Below are 26,690 nucleotides of genomic sequence, written 5' to 3'. Positions count from 1 at the left end.
ACCACACAAGAGTGAGGACACCACACGAGAGGACACCACACAAGAGGACACCACACAAGAGGACACCACACAAGAGGACACCACACAAGAGGACACCACTCAAGAGGACACCACACAAGAGGACACCACACAAGAGTGAGGACACCACACGAGAGGACACCACACAAGAGGACACCACTCAAGAGGACACCACACAAGAGGACACCACACAAGAGTGAGGACACCACACGAGAGGACACCACACAAGAGGACACCACTCAAGAGGACACCACACAAGAGGACACCACACAAGAGTGAGGACACCACACAAGAGGACACCACACAAGAGGACACCACACAAGAGTGAGGACACCACACGAGAGGACACCACACGAGAGGACACCACACAAGAGGACACCACTCAAGAGGACACCACACAAGAGGACACCACACAAGAGTGAGGACACCACACGAGAGGACACCACACAAGAGGACACCACTCAAGAGGACACCACACAAGAGGACACCACACAAGAGTGAGGACACTACACGAGAGGACACCACACATGGGAAATAAACAAAAACTCCCAAAAGCCATCGAGACAAAATACATAAACTGACCCAGGCAGACAATAGTAATTATATACACGTGTCTACTGGACAACAATAGTTTAGTTGGTCAGACTAATTTGTTAGCCTTCTGACAGCATTTCCACAGTTTACTTGTTCCTAAAACAAGTAAAAACCGCATCACTAATTATCGAACCACAGTGTCAGAACAGCTGTGTTACTTCTATGGCAGAATTCCAGCTCTTGGACCCCACACTCTCTCTCCAGACGCCAATGTTTCTGTCGATGACTCTTGACCCAAATGTGTAGTGTGTGTGTGTAAGGGAGGAGGAGAGGAAGGCTCTTCATATTTCCCAGGAAGGAAGGAGGAGCGAGCAGGGAGGAGAGGCAGCAGACTCCAGCCCCGCCGGCAATAAACTGTGAAACTAACAAATTTATCCGCGGGTTCCCTCTGGCTGGCGTGCACAATAATATCTTCCGGGTAATACGATACCCTCCGCCCTCGTACACAGCCTCATAAGTTAACGTGCATCCGGACAATTGTAGTTCTCATGCGAGATCTGCGCGCCAGGATGGTGTCTTCCCTCGGGCCTCTGGCCTACTTCCTGCATGGCCCTCTGGCCTGCCTCCTGCATGGTCCTCTGGCCTGCCTCCTGCATGGTCCTCTGGCCTGCCTCCTAAATGGTCCTCTGGCCTGCCTCCTTCATGGTCCTCTGGCCTGCCTCCTGCACGACCCTCTGGCCTGCCTCCTGCATGGTCCTCTGGCCTGCCTCCCGCACGGTCCTCTGGCCTGCCTCCTGCACGGCCCTCTGACCTGCCTCCTGCACGGTCCTCTGGCCTGCCTCCTGCACGGTCCTCTGGCCTGCCTCCTGCACGGCCCTCTGGCCTGCCTCCTGCACGGCCCTCTGGCCTGCCTTCTGCATGGTCCTCTGACCTGCCTCCTGCACGGTCCTCTGGCCTGCCTCCTGCACGGTCCTCTGGCCTGCCTCCTGCACGGTCCTCTGGCCTGCCTCCTGCACGTCCCTCTGGCCTGCCTCCTGCATGGTCCTCTGGCCTGCCTCCTGCATGGTCCTCTGACCTGCCTCCTGCACGGCCCTCTGGCCTACCTCCTGCACGGCCCTCTGGCCTGCCTCCTGCACGGCCCTCTGGCCTGCCTCCTGCACGGTCCTCTGGCCTGCCTCCTGCACGGCCCTCTGGCCTGCCTCCTGCATGGTCCTCTGGCCTGCCTCCTGCATGGTCCTCTGGCCTGCCTCCTGCACGGCCCTCTGACCTGCCTCCTGCACGGCCCTCTGACCTGCCTCCTGCACGGTCCTCTGGCCTGCCTCCTGCACGGTCCTCTGGCCTGCCTCCTGCACGGCCCTCTGGCCTGCCTCCTGCACGGCCCTCTGGCCTGCCTCCTGCACGGCCCTCTGGCCTGCCTCCTGCATGGTCCTCTGGCCTGCCTCCTGCACGGCCCTCTGGCCTGCCTCCTGCACGGTCCTCTGGCCTGCCTCCTGCACGGCCCTCTGGCCTGCCTCCTGCACGGCCCTCTGGCCTGCCTCCTGCATGGTCCTCTGACCTGCCTCCTGCATGGTCCTCTGGCCTGCCTTCTGCACGGTCCTCTGGCCTGCCTCCTGCACGGCCCTCTGGCCTGCCACCTGCACGGCCCTCTGGCCTGCCTCCTGCATGGTCCTCTGGCCTGCCTCCTGCACGGCCCTCTGGCCTGCCTCCTGCACGGCCCTCTGGCCTGCCTCCTGCATGGTCCTCTGGCCTGCCTCCTGCACGGTCCTCTGGCCTGCCTCCTGCACGGTCCTCTGGCCTGCCTCCTGCACGGTCCTCTGGCCTGCCTCCTGCACGGCCCTCTGGCCTGCCTCCTGCACGACCCACTGGCCTGCCTCCTGCACGGCCCTCTGGCCTGCCTCCTGCACGACTCGCTGGCCTGCCTCCTGCACGACCTTCTGGCCTGCCTCCTGCACGACCCTCTGGCCTGCCTCCTGCACGGCCCTCTGGCCTGCCTCCTGCACGACCCTCTGGCCTGCCTCCTGCACGACCCGCTGGCCTGCCTCCTGCACGGCCCTCTGGCCTGCCTCCTGCACGACCCTCTGGCCTGCCTCCTGCACGACCCGCTGGCCTGCCTCCTGCACGGCCCTCTGGCCTGCCTCCTGCACGACCCGCTGGCCTGCCTCCTGCACGGTCCTCTGACCTGCCTCTGGAACGGCCCGCTGACCTGCCTCCTGCACGACCCTCTGTCCTGCCTCCTGCACGGCCCGCTGACCTGCCTCCCGCACGACCCTCTGGCCTGCCTCCTGCACGGCCCTCTGGCTTGCCTCCTGCACGGCCCGCTGACCTGCCTCCTGCACGGCCCTCTGGCCTGCCTCCTGCACGACCCGCTGGCCTGCCTCCTGCACGACCCTCTGGCCTGCCTCCTGCACGACCTTCTGGCCTGCCTCCTGCACGACCCGCTGGCCTGCCTCCTGCACGGCCCTCTGGCCTGCCTCCTGCACGGCCCGCTGACCTGCCTCCTGCACGGCCCTCTGGCCTGCCTCCTGCACGGCCCGCTGGCCTGCCTCCTGCACGACCCGCTGGCCTGCCTCCTGCACGGTCCTCTGGCCTGCCTCCTGCACGACCCGCTGGCCTGCCTCCTGCACTGTCCTCTGACCTGCCTCCTGCACGGCCCGCTGACCTGCCTCCTACACGACCCTCTGGCCTGCCTCCTGCACGGCCCGCTGACCTGCCTCCTGCACGGCCCGCTGGCCTGCCTCCTGCACGACCCTCTGGCCTGCCTCCTGCACGACCCGCTGGCCTGCCTCCTGCACGGCCCTCTGGCCTGCCTCCTGCACGGCCCGCTGACCTGCCTCCTGCACGGCCCGCTGACCTGCCTCCTGCACGACCCTCTGGCCTGCCTCCTGCACGGCCCGCTGACCTGCCTCCTGCACGGCCCGCTGACCTGCCTCCTGCACGGCCCGCTGACCTGCCTCCTGCACGACCTTCTGGCCTGCCTCCTGCACGACCCGCTGGCCTGCCTCCTGCACGGCCCTCTGGCCTGCCTCCTGCACGGCCCGCTGACCTGCCTCCTGCACGGCCCGCTGACCTGCCTCCTGCACGGTCCTCTGACCTGCCTCCTGCACGACCCTCTGGCCTGCCTCCTGCACGACCCGCTGGCCTGCCTCCTGCACGGCCCTCTGGCCTGCATCCTGCACGGCCCGCTGACCTGCCTCCTGCACGACCCTCCGGCCTGCCTCCTGCACGGCCCGCTGACCTGCCTCCTGCACGGCCCGCTGACCTGCCTCCTGCACGGCCCGCTGACCTGCCTCCTGCACGACCCTCTGGCCTGCCTCCTGCACGGCCCGCTGACCTGCCTCCTGCACGGCCCGCTGACCTGCCTCCTGCACGACCCTCTGGCCTGCCTCCTGCACGGCCCGCTGACCTGCCTCCTGCACGGTCCGCTGACCTGCCTCCTGCACGACCCTCTGGCCTGCCTCCTGCACGGCCTGCTGACCTGCCTCCTGCACGACCCTCTGACCTGCCTCCTGCACGACCCTCTGACCTGCCTCCTGTTTACGGGTTGGTTGTTACAGGAGAGTTTGTTCATTTCCAGTCAGCAATATGTAGCGTGATTATTGTTGGGGCTGAGCCAGGTGATGTGCGGCTCCTGGGACGCTGGCAGACGTGGGAGGGAGGGGGAGAGAGAGAGAGACAGAGAGAGAGAGGACTGGGGACTGGGAGAGTGTGGTGTCAAGATGCCCCACAGCATCACTAGCGGGTTATAACCTTCCACAAGTGACCAAGCGCCTGCTGGGACTACAATAGTTAGGTGTAGGGGGATGAGGCAGAGTCCACCCAATAATTCACCAGTTTACTGGGGAAGAAATTATAACCATGACACCGCATTATGCACAAACATATTCGCAGTTTGAACAACTGTCACAGTAGTATTAATCAAGTCGCCAGGTTTCCAGGAGGCCTGGTCGACGACCGGGCCGCGGGGACACTAAGCCCCGGAAGCACCTCAAGGTAGCCAGGTGTCACTCGGGCCCCAGCACCTAGTAACAGTGGTGCACTAATCCCCTGCTGGCTATAAGGACCTAGCTCCCCCCCTTTCTGGGGGGGCAGAAAGGGGGGGTGGTCTCGGGCAGGTCCTTAATCCTATGGTCCCTGGGATACAACCCCCGCGAAGAATCGTTTAACAACCAGGTACCCATTTTACTGTTGGGTTAAACAGAGGCTACAGTTAAGGATTTGCGCCTAGTCAATCCTTCCCGGCCAGGATACGAACCCAGGACAAAGTGCTCGCGAAACGCCAGGCGAGTGTCTTACCACTACGCCACGGGGACTGAAGACGATCCAAACGTGAAATACAATGATGATTCTGATCCATCACCTCCTATACAAGGTCCTCAGACCAGAAAATACAAAATAGTTAGAGAGCTGAAATAGAGGGAATACAGAGAACATATACGACTCGCATAGACGAGATAAAGCACCTAAATTATTGGGATCGTCTCAAAGCCCTCCAAATGTACTCACTAGAAAGAAGACGAGAGAGAGATATCAAATAATATACACCTGGAAGATACTGGAGGGTCAGGTCCCAAATCTACACAGTAAAATAACAACGTACTGGAGTGAACGATATGGAAGAAAATGTAGAATAGAACCAGTGAAGAGCAGAGGTGCCATAGGCACAATCAGAGAACACTGTATAAACATTAAAGGTCCGCGGTTGTTCAACACCCTCCCAGCGAGCATAAGAAATATTGCCGGAACAACCGTGAACATCTTCAAGAGAAACTAGATTGTTTCCTCCAAGGAGTGCCGGACCAACCAGGCTGTGATGGATATGTGGGCCTGCGGGCCGCTCCAAGCAACAGCCTGGTGGACCAAACTGTCACAAGTCAAGCCTGGCCTCGGGCCGGACTTGGGGAGTAGAAGAACTCCCAGAACCCCATCAACCAGGTATCAAGCTCAAACCGCGTGTGTTCTCCCCTCCAACACCCAGAGGCCACTGACGCTGCCTCGGCGCGCCTTGAGAATTATAACCGCCAATATCGAGTACAAAAGTTTAAACATTACAACTTGAGTATAACACAAGAATACGGAGCATGCAAGAATATAGTACACAAGAATATAGTACCCGCCTAATAATATATTACACATACATAATTATACACAATACAAAGAATACAAGAATACATACACAAAGAATACTAACCTGAGGGAGCCGGTCGGCCGAGCGGACAGCACGCTGGACTTGTGATCCTGTGGTCCTGGGTTCGATCCCAGGCCCCGGCGAGAAATAATGGGCAGAGTTTCTTACACCCTATGCCCCTGTTACCTAGCAGTAAAATAGGTACCTGGGTGTTAGTCAGCTGTCACGGGCTGCTTCCTGGGGGTGGAGGCCTGGTCGAGGACCGGGCCGCGGGGACACTAAAGCCCCGAAATCAGCTCAAGATAACCTTACCGGGTTGGTTATATTTAATATCCCTCAGGCAAGAGAGGGGGGGGGGGAGTAATAACCGATGCCTGGCCGGCCTGCCTCACTCACTCAACTTCCTATATATATATATATATATATATATATATATATATATATATATATATATATATATATATATATATATATATATATATATATATATATATATATATATATATATATATATAACAGGCCAATTACACTGGATTAATCTTTGTGTTTAGATAGGAGATGCCTCGTATGGGCCAATAAGCCTTCTGCAGCCCCTATGTTTATCCCTTATGTATCCCCCCATGTTTTTCACCTTCATTGTATTATCACCTGACCTAATGCGGGTATAAAATCAACTAGTATTGTAAGATTCTTCACTTGAGAATGAACCATGGAGGCTCGAAACGTCGTGCAAATTATACAAATAAGTGTAATACACTCTATAGTAAATCACTTCTTTTCTTCACCTTAAAAGTACGAAAATGAGTTTTGGAGAACTCCTATTCCAATTAAGCCCTGATGCTAAGAAAATAGTTAGAGGGATAGAAGCCCTAAACCAGAAAATAATAAATACAGAATATGCGGTCATATTCAATGAAACATGTTTGAAAGAAGACCTGCTGCCAGTATACACCAATATATATATATATATATATATATATATATATATATATATATATATATATATATATATATATATATATATATATATATATATATATATATATATATATATATATATATATATATATATATATATATATATATATATATATATATATATATATTGGTAGCAGTCTTTCCTGTAGACATATATTATTAAATATGACCGAAAAAGTAAGATTAATAATTCTAACACGAATTTTCTCAATATTTCTTATGTTTCTTTTCACTGTCGATGGTAATTGAAAAATCAATTCTCCAAAATTCATTTTTATTTCTAGTCTGACGTGACACTTGAACGCGTTTCGTAATAACTTATTACATTTTCGAAGACTTTAGTTTACACACACACAACTATAACCAGCAAACACTAAACAGAGTTTAAACAGCTTTCATTTTATACCTGCATTTGGGTGAGGTGATATGTTACAACAGTTTTGGATGAGGTGAAAACAAACTTTCAACACAAGACAGAACACGAAACAATGGGTATAATATTGGGTAAGTTAAAGGGAAGAATGGAAGTAACTGCAAAGGGCCTATTCATCCATATTTCTTGATGCTTCAATATTGGTGCGGAGTCTTGAAGTGGGTAGAATATAGTTGTGCATTAATTGGCTGTTGATTGCTGGTGTTGAGTTCTTAATGTGTAGTGCCTCGCAGATATCAAGCCGCCTGCTATCGCTGTAGCTATCAATGATTTCCGTGTTTTTTGTTAAAACTTCTCTGGTGATGGTCTGGTTGTGGGAAGAGATTATATGTTCCTTAATGGAGCCCTGTTGCTTAGGCATCGTTAATCGCCTGGAAAGAGATGTTGTTGTCTTGCCTATATACTGAGCTCTTTGAGGCTTACAGTCCCCAAGTGGGCATTTGAAGGCATAGACGACGTTGGTCTCTTTTAAAGCGTTCTGCTTTGTGTCTGGAGAGTTTCTCATGAGTAGGTTGGCCATTTTCTTGGTTTTATAGTAAACTGTCAATTGTATCTTCTGATTTTTGTCCGTAGGGATAACGTTTCTATTAACAATATCTTTCAGGACCCTTTCCACCGTTTTATGAGCTGTGGAAAAGAAGTTCCTGTAAAATAGTCTAATAGGGGGTATAGGTGTTGTGTTAGTTGTCTCTTCAGAGGTTGCATGGCGTTTCACCTTCCTTCTTATGATGTCTTCAACGAAACCATTGGAGAAGCCGTTATTGACTAGGACCTGCCTTACCCTACAGAGTTCTTCGTCGACTTGCTTCCATTCTGAGCTGTGGCTGAGAGCACGGTCGACATATGCATTAACAACACTCCTCTTGTACCTGTCTGGGCAGTCACTGTTGGCATTGAGGCACATTCCTATGTTTGTTTCCTTAGTGTAGACTGCAGTGTGGAAACCTCCGCTCTTTTCCATGACTGTTTCATCTAGAAAGGGCAGCTTCCCATCCTTCTCCATCTCGTAAGTGAAACGCAGCACAGAATTTCGCTCAAATGCCTCCTTCAGCTCCTGCAGATGTCTGACATCAGGTACCTGTGTAAAAATGTCGTCAACATACCTGCAGTATATGGCCGGTTTCAAGTTCATGTCGACTAAGAGCTTTTGTTCGATGGTACCCATGTAGAAGTTCGCAAACAGGACACCTAGGGGAGAACCCATGGCAACCCCATCTACTTCCTTATACATGTGCCCATCCGGGCTCAAGAAGGCCGCGGGGACACTAAAAAGCCCCGAAATCATCTCAAGATAACCTCAAGATAAGATACTCTGACAGGGTGAGATAGCTGATAGAGTAACTAGTGTGCAATTAAGCATTTAATCACTGAAGGTGATTAAGGTCACTTAATCACTGAAGGTGATTAAGGTGCTTTTACAAGCTCAGGTTAAATAGTTACATCACATACATACATTGTATAATTGATGCATTACATGGTCAATCTTGGGTACAAGTCCAATATATCATCAAGTGTTCCAGTACTCATATAGTAGTTACACAGTTCAGCATACCTTAGCCCAGGAGGGCGAAAGTCAGTCAATATGGGACATTCTACAATATAATGTTCAAGAGAGTGCATGTTTTCTCTTTCACAAAGTTGACACGTATACACGACATTTGGGGTTTGTGTAGGTGATGGGACCTCTCGTCTCGATGGGTGTATGTTGCTCTATGGGGTGCTTGTGTCCTCATCTGACTCCCTCTCTCCCTCCCTGCTTCTCCTTCACCTTTCTCTATCTCTTCCTGCTTCCTCTTCCTCCTCCTCCTCCTCCTCCTTCTCCTCCTTCCTGTCCATCCCTCTCTCTCCCTCCCCGTCCATCCCGCCACCCCCCAGGTCATTAGCCCAGTCAACAAGGCCCTCAGCAAGGCGTCGTGACCTTGTCTTCAGGCGGGAGTGAAGGAGCTGGTGTTTACCGTCTTGACTCCCTCCACACAACTCCGCCAAATTATTCCATCATACAGGAGCGAGGAGCGGAGTAGAGATGAGCAAAGTCCTGGTGGACATTTACATGCATGGAAGCCGTCAGGCCTGTGACCTCAAGGTAACTCTCGTCCAACTCCCGCGACACAAGCACACGCCTGAATTAGAGGTGTGTTTTTGTAAGATTTCCCTAGAGGGAGGGTGGCGATGACTGCTGACCTCTCGTGCTCTGGGCACGCACGCACGCACTCACGCACGCACTCACGCACATACCTCCCTCTCTCTCTCTCTCTCTCTCTCTCTCTCTCTCTCTCTCTCTCTCTCTCTCTCTCTCTCTCTCTCTCTCTCTCTCTCTCTCTCTCTCTCTCTCTCTCTCTCTCTCTCTCTCTCTCTCTCTCTCTCTCTCTCTCTCTCCTCTCTCTCTCTCTCTCTCTCTCTCTCTCTCTCTCTCTCTCTCTCTCTCTCTCTCTCTCTCTCTCTCTCTCTCTCTCTCTCTCTCTCTCTCTCTCTCTCTCTCTCTCTGGTTGTGTGTGTATGTGAATGGAATGTGTAACATTCCATCCAATTAAACGGAATTTAATGTTAATAAATGCCATGTTATGTAATGTGGAATAGGAGAAAATAGACCACACACAAATTACAAATTATGTGGAAGCGAATTACAGAACTCTAATAAAAAACGAGACCTGAGGGTGGTTTAGGATAGTAAGCTGTCGCCAGAGGAACACATAGAGAACATTGTGAGAGGAGCGTATGTGTCGCTTTTCAACCTGCAGACTTGCTTTTAATTAATTATATGGATGGTGAAATATTAAAGAAACTGTTCATGACTTTTGTGAGACCAAAACTGGAATATGCAGCATTTGTATGGCGCCCAAATCTCAAGAAACACAAAAAGAAACTGGAAAAGCTGCAACGGCATGCTACAAAAGAGCTTCAGGTACTGGACAACAAGAGTTACGAGGAGAAACTTTAGGCGTTAAACATGCCAAAACTAGAAGATAGAAGGAAAAATAGATATGATCACCACTTACAAAATAATAACAGGAATCGACCAAATTGACAAAGAGGAACCCTTGAAAACCAGCAACTTCACGAACAAGAGGACACAGATTCAACCTAAAGAAACAAAGGTGTCGAAAAATATTAGAAAGTTTTCTTTTACAGAGTAGTAGACGGTTGGACCGAGCTAAGTGATAAGGTGGTGGAGGCCTAAACCGTCAGTAATTTCAAAGCCTTACACGACAAAGAGTACTGGGAAGACGGGACACCACGAGCGTAGCTCTCATCCTGTAACTACACTTAGGCTAATTACAAAGTACATAAAAATAATTGAATATATATATATATAATACAGCATACATATATTTATTTTATATATTTATATATATACAAGAGTTCCTACAGTGTTGTACAGCCATCAGCACGCCTAGTGTTTCAGGCAATCTGATGGGCGCAGGAACCCTGATTGACTTACCGGGGGTGACCCCCCCCCCCTTTTGCTAACGCTGAACCTGTCCGTTCGGTCACCCATCCATTTACTGGTCAGACAACCCCACGTCTGGGGTCTCTCAGTTAAGGATAAACTGTTTAACACGGGTGGTACGCGAACAAGGAGACACAGGTGGAGTACAGTACCCACATGAGCCACAGGGACGTTAGAAGGTACTTTTTCAGTGTCAGAGTAGTTAACAGATGGAATGCATTAGGCAGTGATGTGGTGGTTGACTCCATACACAGTTTCTTATGTAGATATGATAGACGCCAGTAGGCTCAGGAACCTGTACATCAGTTGATTGACAGTTGAGAGGCGGGACCAAAGAGCCAAAGCCCAACCCACGCAAGCACAGTTAGGTGAGTACAATTAGGTGAGTACACACACACACACACACACAGTAAATTTGTGTGGTACAGTAAATTAGTGAACTATAACACAACGATACAGTGACTGACTCAAGAGCTTTGTGTTAGATAGAGAAGAACCACCATCATCAACCTACTAGAACTAAGTGAATCACCACAAGGGAGGCGACGACGGATCACCATCGTCATCCATACATCGTCATTACTCATCTCTCATCTAGTTGTGTGAGCGGGAGGCTGACTGGTGCCCCTCTCTGGTCAATCAATCAGGTGTACAGAGTGAGGTAAAATATTATCAAATTCTTGTTCAGGATATCATATATATTTAAAATCTCAAAGTGGCTCATTTTGGGTAGAGGTTAACACTTACGGGAACTCGTGACACACGCACGCCCACACGCACGCACGCATGCACGACCACGTATGTATGCACGCACACACGCATGCACATGCGTGTGTTTGGGATTACAAATAAAACAAGTGAACTCTGAGAATGGGCACTAGAAGAAAACCCAGACATAATAGCACTCACAGAAACAAAGCTAACGAAAACCATAACAAACGCAGTGTTTCCACAGGACTACTATGTAGTGAGGAAAGAGAGAGAGGGGAGAGGAGGAGGTGGTGTAGCTTTGCTGATAAGAGAAGGTTGGAGTTTCGAAGAGATGGAGGACAAGCAACTGGAGGACAGAAAATTATAGTAGTAGTCATATATAACCCCCCACCAAACGACAGAAGACCCAGACAGGAATATGATAGAAACAACTTGGCCACCATCAACATAATAGAGAGAGCAGCTTCTGTGGCTAGCAGGAACAGATCCAGACTACTAATCATGGGAGACTTCAACCACAGGAAGATAGATTGGGAGAACAGAGACCCACATGGAGGCCCAGACACATGGAGAGCTAAGCTGCTGGACGTGGCAACAAGAAACTTTCTAAGTCATCACGTCAAGGGACCGACAAGAATGAGAGGAGGGGATGAACCAGCCTTGCTTGATCTGATATTTACCCTAAATGAGTCGGATATAAGGGAAGTTAAGTTGGAAGCCCCATTGGGAATGAGTGATCATAGTGTACTGAGCTTTGAGTACCTGGTTGAGCTAGGAATTATCTCCCCACAAAAAAGAACTGGGAAACAAAGGGCTGTGGTACAGGAAGGGAAACTATGAGGAGATAATAAATTCTTAAGGGATATACCATGGGACACAGAACTCAAAACTAAGTCCGTACAAGACATGATGGACTATGTCACCCAAAAGTGTCAGGAGGCTGTAAACAGGTTTATCCCGGCCCGACAGGAAAAAAACGAAAAGCAAAAGAAGAATCCATGGTTTAAGAGGGAATGTATGAAAGCAAAGGAGCTGAACAAAAGGGCATGGAGGAACTTCTGTAATAACAGAACACCAGAAAGTAGAGAGAGATACCAGAGAACCAGGAACGAGTATGTTAGTGTGAGAAGAGAAGCTGAGAAAAGGTATGAAAATGATGAACCTAATAAAGCCAAGATCGAACCAAAGCTACTACACAGTCACATTAGGAGGAAAACAACAGTGAAGGAACAGGTGATGAAACTTAGAACGGGTGAGGACAAGTACACAGAGAATGACAAAGAGGTATGTGAAGAACTCAACAAGAGGTTCCAGGAGGTCTTTACAACAGAACAAGGAGAGGTCACGGCGCTAGGAGAGGTGGCAGCAAACCAGGCGACCTTGGAAGGGTTCGAAATTACAAGAGATGAGGTCAAGAGGCACCTATTGGAGCTGGACGTGAGAAAGGCTGTTGGACCGGACGGAATCTCACCATGGGTATTGAAAGAGTGCGCAGGAGCACTTTGTTTGTCACTCTCCATAGTGTATAGTAGGTCACTGGAAACGGGAGACCTACCAGAAATATGGAAGACTGCTAATGTAGTACCAATATACAAAAAGGGTGACAGGCAAGAGGCACTGACCTACAGGCAAGTGTCCTTAACTTGTATACCATGCAAGGTGATGGAGAAGATCGTGAGAAACAAAAACTAGTAACACATTTGAAGAGAAGGGACTTCGTGACAACCCATCAACATGGGTTCAGGGAGGGTAAATCTTTCCTTACAGGGTTGATAGAATTCTACAATCAGGTGACAAAGATTAAGCAAGAAAAAGAAGGATGGCCGGACTGCATTTTTTTGGACTGTCGGAAAGCCTTTGACATAGCACCACATAAAAGGTTGATGCATAAGCTGGAGAGACAGGCAGGAGTAACTGGTAGGGCGCTCCAGTGGATAAGGGATTACCTAAGCAATAGGAAGCAGAGAGTTACAGTGAGGGATGAGACCTCAGAGTGGCGTGAAATCACCAGTGGAGTCCCACAGGGCTCTGTACTCGGACCTATCCTGTTTCTGATATACGTAAATGATCTCCCAGAGGGTATAGACTCATTCCTCTCAATGTTTGCTGACGACGCCAAAATTTTGAGAAGGATTAAGACAGAGGAGGACAGCTTGAGGCTTCAAGAAGACCTGGATAAGTTGCAGGAATGGTCGAACAAATGGTTGTTAGAGTTTAACCCAAGCAAATGTAATGTAATGAATATAGGTGTAGGGAGCAGGAGACCAGACACAAGGTATCATTTGGGAGATGAAATACTTCAAGAATCAGAGAGAGAGAGAAAGACCTGGGGTTGATATCACGCCAGACCTGTCCCCTGAAGCACATATCAAGACGATAACATCAGCGGCATATGCCAGGTTGGCTAACATAAGAACGGCCTTAAGAAACTTGTGTAAGGAATCTTTCAGAACATTATATACCACATATGTCAAACCAATCCTGGAGTATGCGGCACCAGCATGGAGTCCATATCTAGTCAAGCATAAGACTAAACTGGAAAAGGTTCAAAGGTTTGCCACCAGACTAGTACCCGAGCTGAGAGGTATGAGCTACGATGAGAGACTACGGGAATTAAACCTCACGTCACTGACTACAGAAGAGTTAGAGGGGGACATGATCACCACGTACAAGATTCTCAGAGGAATTGATAGGATAGATAAAGACAGACTATTTAACACAAGAGGCACACGCACTAGGGGACACAGGTGGAAATTGAGTGCCCAAATGAGCCATAGAGACGTTAGAAAGAATTTTTTCAGTGTCAGAGTAGTAGACAAATGGAATGCATTAGGAAGTGATGTGGTGGAGGCTGACTCCATACACAGTTTCAAGTGTAGATATGATAGAGCCTAGTAGGCTCAGGAACCTGTACATTAGTTGATTGACGGTTGAGAGGCGGGACCAAAGAGCCAAAGCTCAACCCCCGCAAGCACAACTAGGTAAGTACAGGAAACAGCCCGTAATAGCTCTCTAACTCCCAGGTACTTATTTACTGCTAGGTAACAGGTGCATCAGGGTGAAAGAAACTCTGTCCATTTGGCTCTGCCTGCTCCGTGAATCGAACCGGAACCACAGGATTACGAGTCCCGCACGCTGTCCACTCAGCTACTAAACCCAGACACCGCTGGGATTTGTTTAACTGTCTCAAGTGAACAGCTCCTCAAACAAGAAGATTAACATCTGTCAACCCTTAAAAGCTTACGTTATCTTGCGGGTGCAAAATGGGGAAATCTTTTAAGAACAGTATCAATATTTGACAAATAGTGTTTTCCTAACTCAAACAATGTGGGGTTTATTATTCTACACATATTTCTGATATCTCTCAGGTGTTCACATTCACGTAGATAGTGGTCAAGGCGGTGTCCGTCACTCTCACCACAGATTCTGCAACTTCGCTGATCAACAGTTGTTTCCATTCCGTATCTCCATGGATATTTGTATCCAAGACGGATTCTCGCTATTACTGATTCTCTCCCTCGTCCTCCTCCTCCTCTTCGGCCATACTGATTGGGATTGCCAGCTGCAACCATGTTGTACCATCGTACAGATTCACTGGTTTGTGCTTCTATCCTCCTTTCCTCAGTTACCTTGTCACGGTGATGTTGCCTGACAATACCTCTAATTTGTAGTAGAGTCTTGGGTATGAAGTATTTAATATGGTCTCCTTCAGCGCCTTCAGCAGCCAGCACATCTGCTCGTTCATTCCCACATATTCCAACATGGGAGGGGATCCCCCAACATGGGAGGGGATCCACAGAAACTTGATGACTCTTTCCTGATTGGTAAGTACTCTCACAGCTCTCTTGATTTCAGCGACTATCGCAAAAATTTCTGCCCGATTTTTACATTGGCTTTGCAGTGCTGCTTTTGAATCAGTGCAAATCTCTGCTCCATTAATGTTTCGTTAAAGGAATCTTAACGCCATAACAATGGCAGTTAGCTCCGCTTGCGTTGAAGAGGCATAGTTCTCAATACGTGTTTTTCTTCATTTCCGCATTGAAAGGCATTATTCCTAATAACAGTGTATGCTACACCAACCCTGCCATTGACAGGATTAGATGACCCATCAGTGTAAATTTGATCTAACTCATTTCCGGCTTCTTTATATTTTTCCTCAAGATACTTGTGCCTCATTTCCTGTGGTATCAGTTTGGATTTTTTCATTATCATTTCATTGATGATGATCTTGCATGAGTCATCCTCCCAGGGAGGTAACCTCTCTACAGGCAGGAGCTCACGGGCTTGCTCAAGCAGGTGAAGTTCTTCGAGGTAGCAGACTGATCTGTGATGCCATTTTTTGCTTCTCCTGTTCTGTCCCCCATTAAGTAAGTAACACAGAACTCAGTTTTTTCTTGGTAATATCATTGTAATGGGGATCTCTGGCTATCCTAATTGCAAGCTTAGCATTCAGCTCCTGAATTTTGCTTTTAACACTGGGGAGGGACAACTCCTCTCGTAGATTAGACGTTTTGGCAGTTCTTGGGACTCCAAGAATGATTGTCATGGCTTCATTTTGTATGCTTTCGATCCTATTCATATCGCTTTGGGAGTAGGTGCACAGTACTGGTGCGGCACAGTCTATGACGGAGCGCACATAGGCTGTGTACATCATTTTAAGCACGGCAATAGAGGCTCCATGTCCATTCCAGGTCATGGCTTTCAGTGCCCTGAGTCGACTTTTGCATGTTCCTATGAGTTGATTGAGCTCCTCTTTCTTTCCCTTGTTAGAGCCGACAGTGACGCCAAGGTACCGATAGTGGTCAACCCATTCAAGTGTTACACCATTAATTTGTAGTTCCTTATTCTCTCCCCTCTTGTGATGAGAGTATGTTTTTGTCTTGTTTGTGGAGAGAGTGAAACCGAGCTCAATACATTTCCTTCCAAGGAGTTCAAGGGACTGCTTAATTTTTCCCAAGGTGGGAGCTTGTATTAGAACATCATCTGCATATCCCACTTGTTGTGTTCCTTCCGGAAAATCAATATTTGCAATGGCGTTCATAAGTACATTGAATAGTGTGGGGCTTAAGACCCCTTTTTGAAGGGTCCCGAGTTCCATATTCATTGTTCTTGAGACTGCTCCATTGAAGCAGACCTTGGCTTTCCTCCCTGGGAGGTAGTCTTCAATCTATTTCATGAGTCTCCCCTTGATACACATGCATGCAAGCTCGTCCAGGATCGCAATCCCCTGTGCTTTGTCGAAGCACAGACTTTGATGTCAACAAATAGCTTAGCCGTGTCATTAGCCAAGAAATTAACTATACAGTTTGCTGTGCTCCGTCCTTTAACAAATCCATTGACCCCCTCCCCTAACCTGTCTATTTTGTGCAACAGTTCGTTTAGGATGAGGGTCATTAGGCTTCGGTATGGGAACAATTATTGCAAGTTTCCATTGTGTGGGCAACACTCCACTTAGGAATGACTTGTTAAACAGGTGGAGTAGTGGATTCCCAGACACTTCACACAGTGCATTGAGTATGTCGTAGGTGACGCCATCTTCACCAGGTGCTGTACTTTTACCCTTTTTCATAGCGCCCCTTACTTCTTGGGCTGTGATTGGTTCCCCATATTCGTCATCACTAGACAGTGCTCTTGTTATCCTAATTCTTCTGTCATCATGTCGCAAGAGCTGTTCCCTGCTTACTTTTGCAGGGAGGGAGGAGGAGGATGCTGCATCACTCCACTTGTGAATTAGTTCCTCAGCCTTACCCTGGGGGTCTTTGTGAGCCGCAGGCCGGGCTCTGCCACCCTTAGTTATTTGTATCTTTACCCACACTTGTCTCGCAGATGTTCCTCTTCCAATGGAGCTATTTTTTTTTTTTGCAGTGATATTCCTGTGCGGGCCCTGAGCCTCTGACTGGCCCACTATGTGTTGCTTGTTTCTGTTTTACTTGGGCGGAGTATGAGTATTTATGACTCGTATGGTCGCTTCAGTAAGATTTTGTCCCATGCGTTTAACAACTTCTGCTCTGTTGAATCTAAGTTGAAATCATAATGGGTTTGTATCTCTGCACTGTGTTAGATAATGTTCCAGTGGTCTGTCGGGCATTTGTCCACAGTGCGAGAGCTAGTGAAGTGAAGCCATTGTCTTTCTTGCTCTTTAATCTTCTCTTCCCTGGCTACTTGACACACAGTTTTAAACAGCTCTTGGTTGCTGTCAGTGGGATGTCTCCGGTACTCTCTACTCATGCTCCTTACATTTGCATTGAGCATCTTTATGTAGTCGTTCTCATACCATTTTTTTTCCTTCTTCTGAGATTACTTCGCCAGGCGTACGGCGCAGAACTCTGAGACAGTGATCAATTTGGTGATTAAGGTCATCAACAAATGTGTCAATGTTTTCTGGGATTTGGTATTCCGTGAACCAGTCACTCATCCTGTTTATTCAGTGCGGCCTCATATCTGGTCCGAGTGATAACCTTTTTCTTTTATTCGTCTCTTTCCTTCTCTTGCTCATGTCGACGGTGGTAATCAGTGCCCAATGGTCACTACATAAACTGTGCACAATGTGTGAACTGGCATCCGTGTCCTGTGCATTCAGCAGGAGAGCATAGTCTAATCTTCCTCCTCTGAGGTGAGTTGGCTGTTCATCACCCAGGACCCTGAGGGTTTCACTTCCCCTGACAAAGAGTGACAGTTTCCGGCCACTGACATTGGGCTGATGACAGTTGGCACCAAAGTGTGGGTGTCTGGCATTAAGGTCACCGACCAGCAGGGTAGGTTCTTCATTAACAAACTCAGGCAGTGTGTCAAGGTTAAGTTTACTCTGTGGCACATATAGGTTGATTATATGTAGGACATTATTGTTTAAGTGAAGGTTTACCCCCAGTGACTCATACTCATCCCCCCATGTGGAGGTCATCAGTAATCTGTGCGGGAATGGTGTTACTGACATGGGTAATAAGACCTCGTGTCTTTCCCCAGCTGGCAGGGAGAACTTGTGATAACCGCTGAGTCTCGGGCTGAAGTCTTCACCCACCAGTGTCTCTTGTAGCATTATGACGTCAGTTTGGTGTTCACGGACGTACTGTATGATGTCATTAATTCTATTACGAACTCCATTGCAGTTCCATTGTAGTATAGCGAGATGTTCTTCATTGTGATCATCCATTTTGAGGTTGTATGTTATGAGAAGCACCCATCTCCCCCCTCCAAGCTCACCACCCACCCACTCTGACCCACCAATCAGGTGCCAGACTCACGAAACAGTTACGCAAGAACTTACGAACCTGTACATGTTTTCCCAGTCTTTGGCGGCTTTGTTTACAATTATCAAAGAGTTAATGAGCTCCGAAGCACCAGGAGGCTGTTTATAACAATAACAACAGTTGATTGGCAAGTTTTCATGTTTGTAAACTGTTTAATAAATGTAACCAAAGACTTCAAAGATTGAGGTAAGATGTACACGTTCGTAAGTACTTGCGTAACTGCTTCGTGAATCAGGCCCCAGGCCCCCTCCCGTCACCCATAAGGACCCTCACCCTGACCCGTACCGAAGCCCACAACACCAGTCAGCTGGTCAGCAGCTGGCCAGCAGCTGGTCAGCAGCTGATCAACAACGTTGCTTGTGCAAACTGAGGACAAAAATCGGAGTTGTTTCCATCCAAACAAAATATTGTCTGGGTGTTGGAGTATTGATGTATTCTTCCTCACAAAACACCGATGATTTGAGCTGATGGCTGCTCCCAAGTTTTTACAGACAACAAAGCCGTGTGCGGCCGGCTAGCAATGGCGTCGGCAGCGAGTCTCCTTCACTTAATATTTACTTTTAACATAAAAACCGCAACTGTTCTCCTGCATCTTATGCAGAAGATTACTAAGATGGAGTCGGAATTTCGGACAAGGAAAGGTGTCTTCGAACCAGGTATCGTGTTTTAAGTTATTTTTCCAATATTTTGCCAGTAGATTTGTGATAAATATTGATCAGTGAAGAAGTCGCTGGTGAGGAGGACACACACAGAGGCGCCGAGCTCGTCTTCTGCACCACAATATGAATATTTTATTCTGTTGACTGAATCCAATCCTTCTTTCCCAGTGTGGTGTGTTGGTGCTTGGCCCCTGCTGTTCCTGCTGTTGCTGCTTCTGTTGGTCTTACTGTTGTCTGTACTGCTGGCCCTACTTTTGACTGTGCTGCTGGTCCCTTCTGTTGACTGTGCTGCTGGCCTGCTGTTGACTGTGCTGCTAGCCCTACTGTTGTCTGTGCTGCTGGTCCTATACTGTTGTCTGTACTGCTGGCCCTACTTTTGACTGTGCTGCTGGTCCCTTCTGTTGACTGTGCTGCTGGCCTGCTGTTGACTGTGCTGCTAGCCCTACTTTTGACTGTGCTGCTGGTCCCTTCTGTTGACTGTGCTGCTGGCCTGCTGTTGACTGTGCTGCTAGCCCTACTGTTGTCTGTGCTGCTGGTCCTATACTGTTGTCTGTGCTGCTGGCCTTACTGTTGTCTGTGCTGCTGGTCCTACTGTTGACTGTGCTGCTGGCCCCTACTGTTGTTTGTGTTGCTGGCCTTACTGTTGACTGCGCTGCTGGCCCCTACTGTTGACTGTGCTGCTGGTCCTACTGTTGTCTGTCCTGCTGGCCCCTACTGTTGTCTGTGCTGCTGGTCCTACTGTTGACTGTGCTGCTGGCCCTACTGTTGTCTGTGCTGCTGGCCCTACTGTTGTCTGTGCTGCTGGCCCTACTGTTGTCTGTGCTGCTGGTCCTACTGTTGTCTGTGCTGCTGGCCCCTACTGTTGACTGTGCTGCTGACCCTACTGTTGACTGTGCTGCTGGTCCTACTGTTGACTGTGCTGCTGGCCCTACTGTTGTCTGTGCTGCTGGTCCTACTGTTGACTGTGCTGCTGGCCCCTACTGTTGACTGTGCTGCTGGCCCTACTGTTGTCTGTGCTGCTGGTCCTACTGTTGTCTGTGCTGCTGGCCCCTACTGTTGACTGTGCTGCTGGTCCTACTGTTGTCTGTGCTGCTGGCCCCTACTGTTGACTGTGCTGCTGGTCCTACTGTTGTCTGTGGTGCTGGCCCCTACTGTTGACTGTGCTGCTGGCCCCTACTGTTGACTGTGCTGCTGGCCCTACTGTTGACTGTGCTGCTGGTCCTACTGTTGACTGTGCTGCTGGTCCTACTGTTGACTGTGCTGCTGGCCCTACTGTTGACTGTGCTGCTGGTCCTACTGTTGTCTGTGCTGCTGGTCCTACTGTTGACTGTGCTGCTGGCCCTACTGTTAACTGTGCTGCTGGTCCTACTGTTGACTGTGCTGCTGGTCCTATTGTTGACTGTGCTGCTGGCCCTACTGTTAACTGTGCTGCTGGTCCTACTGTTGACTGTGCTGCTGGTCCTACTGTTGACTGTGCTGCTGGTCCTACTGTTGACTGTGCTGCTGGTCCTACTGTTGACTGTGCTGCTGGTCCTACTGTTGACTGTGCTGCTGGCCCTACTGTTAACTGTGCTGCTGGTCCTACTGTTGACTGTGCTGCTGGCCCTACTGTTGACTGTGCTGCTGGCCCTACTGTTGACTGTGCTGCTGGTCCTACTGTTGTCTGTGCTGCTGGTCCTACTGTTGACTGTGCTGCTGGTCCTACTGTTGACTGTGCTGCTGGCCCCTACTGTTGACTGTGCTGCTGGCCCTACTGTTGTCTGTGCTGCTGGCCCTACTGTTGACTGTGCTGCTGGCCCCTACTGTTGACTGTGCTGCTGGCCCTTACTGTTGACTGTGCTGCTGGTCCTACTGTTGACTGTGCTGCTGGCCCCTACTGTTGTTTGTGTTGCTGGCCCTACTGTTGACTGCGCTGCTGGCCCCTACTGTTGACTGTGCTGCTGATCCTACTGTTGTCTGTCCTGCTGGCCCCTACTGTTGTCTGTGCTGCTGGTCCTACTGTTGACTGTGCTGCTGGCCCTACTGTTGACTGTGCTGCTGGCCCTACTGTTGTCTGTGCTGCTGGCCCTACTGTTGTCTGTGCTGCTGGCCCTACTGTTGTCTGTGCTGCTGGTCCTACTGTTGTCTGTGCTGCTGGCCCTACTGTTGACTGTGCTGCTGGCCCTACTGTTGTTTGTGCTGCTGGCCCTACTGTTGACTGTGCTGCTGGCCCTACTGTTGACTGTGCTGCTGGCCCTACTGTTGTCTGTGCTGCTGGCCCTACTGTTGTCTGTGCTGCTGGTCCTACTGTTGTCTGTGCTGCTGACCCTACTGTTGACTGTGCTGCTGACCCTACTGTTGTCTGTGCTGCTGGTCCTACTGTTGTCTGTCCTGCTGGCCCTACTGTTGACTGTGCTGCTGGCCCTACTGTTGACTGAGCTGCTGGCCCTACTGTTGACTGTGCGGCTGGCCCTACTGTTGACTGTGCGGCTGGCCCTACTGTTGACTGTGCGGCTGGCCCTACTGTTGTCTATGTGGCTGGCCCTACTGTTGTCTATGTGGCTGGCCCTACTGTTGTCTATGCGGCTGGCCCTACTGTTGTCTATGCGGCTGGCCCTACTGTTGTCTATGCGGCTGGCCCTACTGTTGTCTATGTGGCTGGCCCTACTGTTGTCTATGTGGCTGGCCCTACTGTTGTCTATGCGGCTGGCCCTACTGTTGTCTATGTGGCTGGCCCTACTGTTGTCTATGTGGCTGGCCCTACTGTTGTCTATGTGGCTGGCCCTACTGTTGTCTATGTGGCTGGCCCTACTGTTGTCTATGTGGCTGGCCCTACTGTTGTCTATGTGGCTGGCCCTACTGTTGTCTATGTGGCTGGCCCTACTCTCTCCCGCATTACCCTCAGTCCTTCATTGCATTCTCTTAACATTTGTTCGATTGTATCCTTAATCCAGGCTTCCTGTCCCTCCCCCAGGGAGTCCTGTTCTTGTCCCTCCCCCAGGGAGTCCTGTTCTTGTCCCTCCCCCAGGGAGTCCTGTTCCTGTCCCTCCCCCAGGGAGTCCTGTTCCTGTCCCTCCCCCAGGGAGTCCTGTTCTTGTCCCTCCCCCAGGGAGTCCTGTTCCTGTTCCTCCCCCAGGGAGTCCTGTTCTTGTCCCTCCCCCAGGGAGTCCTGTTCTTGTCCTTCCCCCAGGGAGTCCTGTTCCTGTCCCTCCCCCAGGGAGTCCTGTTCTTGTCCCTCCCCCAGGGAGTCCTGTTCCTGTCCCTCCCCCAGGGAGTCCTGTTCTTGTCCCTCCCCCAAGGAGTCCTGTTCTTGTCCCTCCCCCAGGGAGTCCTGTTCTTGTCCCTCCCCCAGGGAGTCCTGTTCCTGTCCCTCCCCCAGGGAGTCCTGTTCTTGTCCCTCCCCCAGGGAGTCCTGTTCCTGTCCCTCCCCCAGGGAGTCCTGTTCCTGTCCCTCCCCCAGGGAGTCCTGTTCTTGTCCCTCCCCCAGGGAGTCCTGTTCTTGTCCCTCCCCCAGGGAGTCCTGTTCCTGTCCCTCCCCCAGGGAGTCCTGTTCTTATCCCTCCCCCAGGGAGTCCTGTTCCTGTCCCTCCCCACAGGGACTACTCTGTCCTTGTGTAGTTACCTAAGTGTAATTACCTAAGTGTAGTTACAGGATGAGAGCTACGCTCGTGGTGTCCCGTCTTCCCAGCACTCTTTGTCATATAATGCTTTAAAATTACTGACGGTTTTGGCCTCCACCACCTTCTCACCTAACTTGTTCCAACTGTCTACCACTCTGTTTGCGAAAGTGAATTTTCTTATATTTCTCCGGCAGCTTTGTTTCGTTAGTTTAAATCTATGACCTCTTGTTCTTGAAGTTCCAGGTCTCAAGAATTCTTCCCTACCAATTTTATCGATTCCTGATACTATTTTGTATGTAGTGATCATATCGCCTCATTTTCTTCTATCTTCTAGTTTTTGCATATATAATGCCTCTAACCTCTCCTCGTAGCTCTTGCCCTTCAGTTCTGGGAGCCACTTAGTAGCGTGTCTTTGCACCTTTTCCAGTTTGTTGATGTGCTTCTTAAGATATGGGCACCACACAACCGCTGCATATTCTTGCTTTGGCCTAACAAAAGTCATGAACAATTTCTTTAGTATTTCGCCATCCATGTATTTAAAAGTAATTCTGAAGTTAAAAAGTGTAGCATAGGCTCCTCGCACAATGTTCTTAATGTGGTCCTCAGGTGACAGTTTTCTATCTAGAACCACCCCTAGATCCCTTTCTTTGTCAGAATTCTTTAAAGATTTCTCACGTAATTTATAGGTTGTGTGGGGTCCATTTTCTCCAATTCCACATTCCATAACATGGCATTTATTCACAATGAATTCCATTTGCCAAGTGGTGGTCCATATACTTATTTTTTCCAGGTCATCTTGAAGGGGATGACAATCATCTCGGTTTCTTATCTTCCCCTATTATCTTAGCATCATCAGCAAACATGTTCATATAATTCTGTATTCCATCTTGTAGATCGTTTATGTAGACAATGAACATCACTGGTGCAAGAACTGAACCCTGTGGTACTCCACTTGTGACATTCCTCCAATCCAATACATTGCCTTTGATTACTGCCCTCATTTTTCTATCAGTTAGGAAATTTCTCACCCATGTTCGAAGCTTATCTGTCACCCCTCCAATATATTCCAGTTTCCAGAACAACTTCTTATGTGGAACTCTGTCGAAAGCCTTTTTTAGGTCCAGATAGATGCAGTCAACTCAACCATCTCTTTCCTGTAAAATCTCTGTGGCTCGATCATAGAAACTGAGTAAGTTCGATACACAGGATCTTCCAGATCGAAAACCATACTGTCTGTCTGATATTATATCATTTCTCTCCAGGTGTTCTACCCATTTAGTTTTAATTATTTTTTCCAATACTTTCACTATTACACTTGTCAATGATACAGGTCTATAATTGAGGGGGTCTTCCCTGCTGCCACTTTTGTAGATTGGAACTATGTTAGCCTGTTTCCACACACCAGCTACAACTCCTGTACACAGGGATGCCTGAAACATCAGTTGAAGTGGAATGCTGAGCTCAGGTGCACATTCTCTCAGAACCCATGGTGAAACTCCATCTGGACCAACTGCTTTGTTCTTACTTAGCTCCTTGAACATTTTTTCCACTTCGTCTCTAGACACCTCTATATGCTCTATGTTGTTCTTTGGAATTCTTATTGTGTCTGGTTCTTTGAAGATTTCGTTTTGTATAAACACACTTTGGAACTTTTCGTTTAATGTTTCACAAATTTCCTTTTCATTTTCCGTGAATCTATTTCGCATTTTCAACCTCTGGATATTATCCTTTACCTGCAATTTGTTGTTTATGAATTTACAGAATAGACCTGGTTCTGTTTTACATTTGTCCACAATCCCTTTTTCAAAATTTCTTTCTGCCTCTCTCCTCACTGTCGTGTAGTTGTTTCTCGCATCTTTGTATCGCTGGTATGTTTGGGGGTTTGGCCTCTTCCTGTATTGATTCCATTTTTGTGTCTTTTGGTCTCTGGCCCTCTCGCACTTTCTGTCGAACCAATCCTGTTTCCTAGTTCTGCATCTCTGTTTTGGTATAAATTTTGTTGTACCTTTATCATATATTTAACAAAACTTGACATACATCTCATTTACTTCATGTCCTAACAGCCAGTCTTTCCAGTCAAATTCCTAAAAGAAATGTCTGAGTTCCCCATAATGACCTTTCCTAAAATCAGGTTTTTCAACTGCTTTAACCTCATTTTCTTCCAGATTATAACGCGCTGCATACTTTATTACCAATAAGATATGATCACTTTTACCCAAGGGAGGATGGTACTGAATGTCAAATATCTCTTCCTTTTTCCTGGTAAATATCAAATCCAGCATGGAGCGAACGTCCCCTTCCCTCATCCTCGGAGCTTGTTTAACATGTTGAAACATGAATGTTTCCAGGAGGAAGTTTACGAATCTACAAGTCCAAAAATCCTCCGTTCTAGCTTCATATGCCTCCCAGTCTATGGATCTCAAGTTGAAGTCGCCAACTACCATCATTCGTGATCTATCTTTATCAGCTCTCACTATAATCTCATTATTGTTATAAGACCTTCTCGTTTATTATCTAGCTCCTCCTTTGTCCACGTGTTGCTTGGCGGTGGACTATATGCATTATTATGATCATTAGTTTGTCATCCTCATGGCAGATCTCTAGTGCTATTATGTCAACTTCTCGTGGATTGGCAGTCATTATTTCATTTACCTTTAGGTGTTCTTTCACCAGCAAAGCAACGCCACCGCCTTTCCTAATTTTTCTGTCCCGTCTCCAGACCGAGTAGCCTCTTGGGAATATGACCTCATTTAAAATATCACCTTCAAGTTTTGTCTCCGTGAGTGCAACAATGTCTGGTGTCTGCAGCTGTATTACATCACTTAACTCCAGTATCTTCGATCTCACTCCATCTATGTTGGTGTATGCAATCTTCAGGAACTTGTTCCCCCTATTCTTATTCTTCACTCCCCCTCCCTCTAATGATTTTGTTGGTTTGCCTTTATATACCACTTTACTGGTCTGCCTACCTCTATCACAATGTAGAAAAAAGAATTGATTTCTTCTTCATTCCTGTTCTCATTTAAACGTTTTGCCTCGGCGAGGTTCAGTTTCAGCTTCTCTCTGTCTTCTTTTGAAAGATCTCGTCTTAACGACCACACTTTCCTATCCTTATCACTTTGTAATTGTCTAACATTCCTTAGTACTTCTTCTATCTGTTTGGCACCGTTTAGGTTGATTCTCTAAGGTCGATCTTTCCCTTTTACGTACTTTCCAATCCTCCTGTAGTCGCACACATTCTCTACGGTTGTAAGACCTTCCACGAGGCCAACAATTTTATCTGTTACTTTCGTTCCTTCTACAGCGCTTTCTGACCTAGATGTTATCTCCTTTTCTTTGCAACCAAAAATTATCAGAGGCTTACTTCGATCAACTGTTTTTTGCACCAATTTAGGATTTGATGCCAGTTCCTTTCTGACTTCCAGCCTAATGTTTGTTTTATCCTGGTTGCTACAGTGTTTGGCTTCCTTTACTGCTTCTTCAATTTTGTCCTTCTCCTTGGCCACTTGTACATAGGTGAGTTGCATATCCTTCTTGCACTGTTCTATTCCCCGTGTAACTTCCTCCATCTGTGCTGACACAAGCTGTTTCTCTTGTTGAAGTTCCTTACCTAACCTATTGTAGTCATTTATGTTTAAATTTACTTTAACTTCTTCCAAAGCTATTTTTAAGAGTTTATTTTTCTCTTCCATGACTTTGCAATTTGTTTCCAATTGATTCTTGTCTTTGCACAAGTTTTTCACTAAACCCTCAAGACTTAAAACCTTGCTACTCAAGTGCTCATTACTCTCTTTCAATTTGTTGATTATTTCTGCATGATAGTTCACTATCATATTTAATTTAGCCAATTTGTTGTGTAGACTGCTTGTATCAATGCTTTCTTTATTAAAACTCCCAAAATCTGGCACTGTTTTGTATTCCTTCTTGCCGGCGGCCAT

General features: G+C 48.4%; 1 protein-coding gene across 1 annotated transcript; it reads right to left on the bottom strand.

Moving 5' to 3' along the window:
* Positions 1–1,226: 1,226 nt before the first annotated feature.
* Positions 1,227–26,690, bottom strand: LOC123748617 (ice nucleation protein-like). Its single transcript, XM_069303211.1, has 4 exons — positions 26,265–26,690; positions 25,722–25,907; positions 3,260–4,082; positions 1,227–3,139 (listed from the first exon to the last, which is right to left on the bottom strand). The coding sequence occupies exons 1-4, from the start codon at positions 26,688–26,690 to the stop codon at positions 1,227–1,229; spliced, it is 3,348 nt and encodes a 1,115-aa protein (XP_069159312.1).

The sequence above is a fragment of the Procambarus clarkii genome, chromosome 49 (genome assembly GCF_040958095.1).
Source record: "Procambarus clarkii isolate CNS0578487 chromosome 49, FALCON_Pclarkii_2.0, whole genome shotgun sequence".
In the NCBI taxonomy this organism is placed as follows: domain Eukaryota; kingdom Metazoa; phylum Arthropoda; class Malacostraca; order Decapoda; family Cambaridae; genus Procambarus; species Procambarus clarkii.
This window is presented reverse-complemented; position numbering and strand designations above follow the sequence as displayed.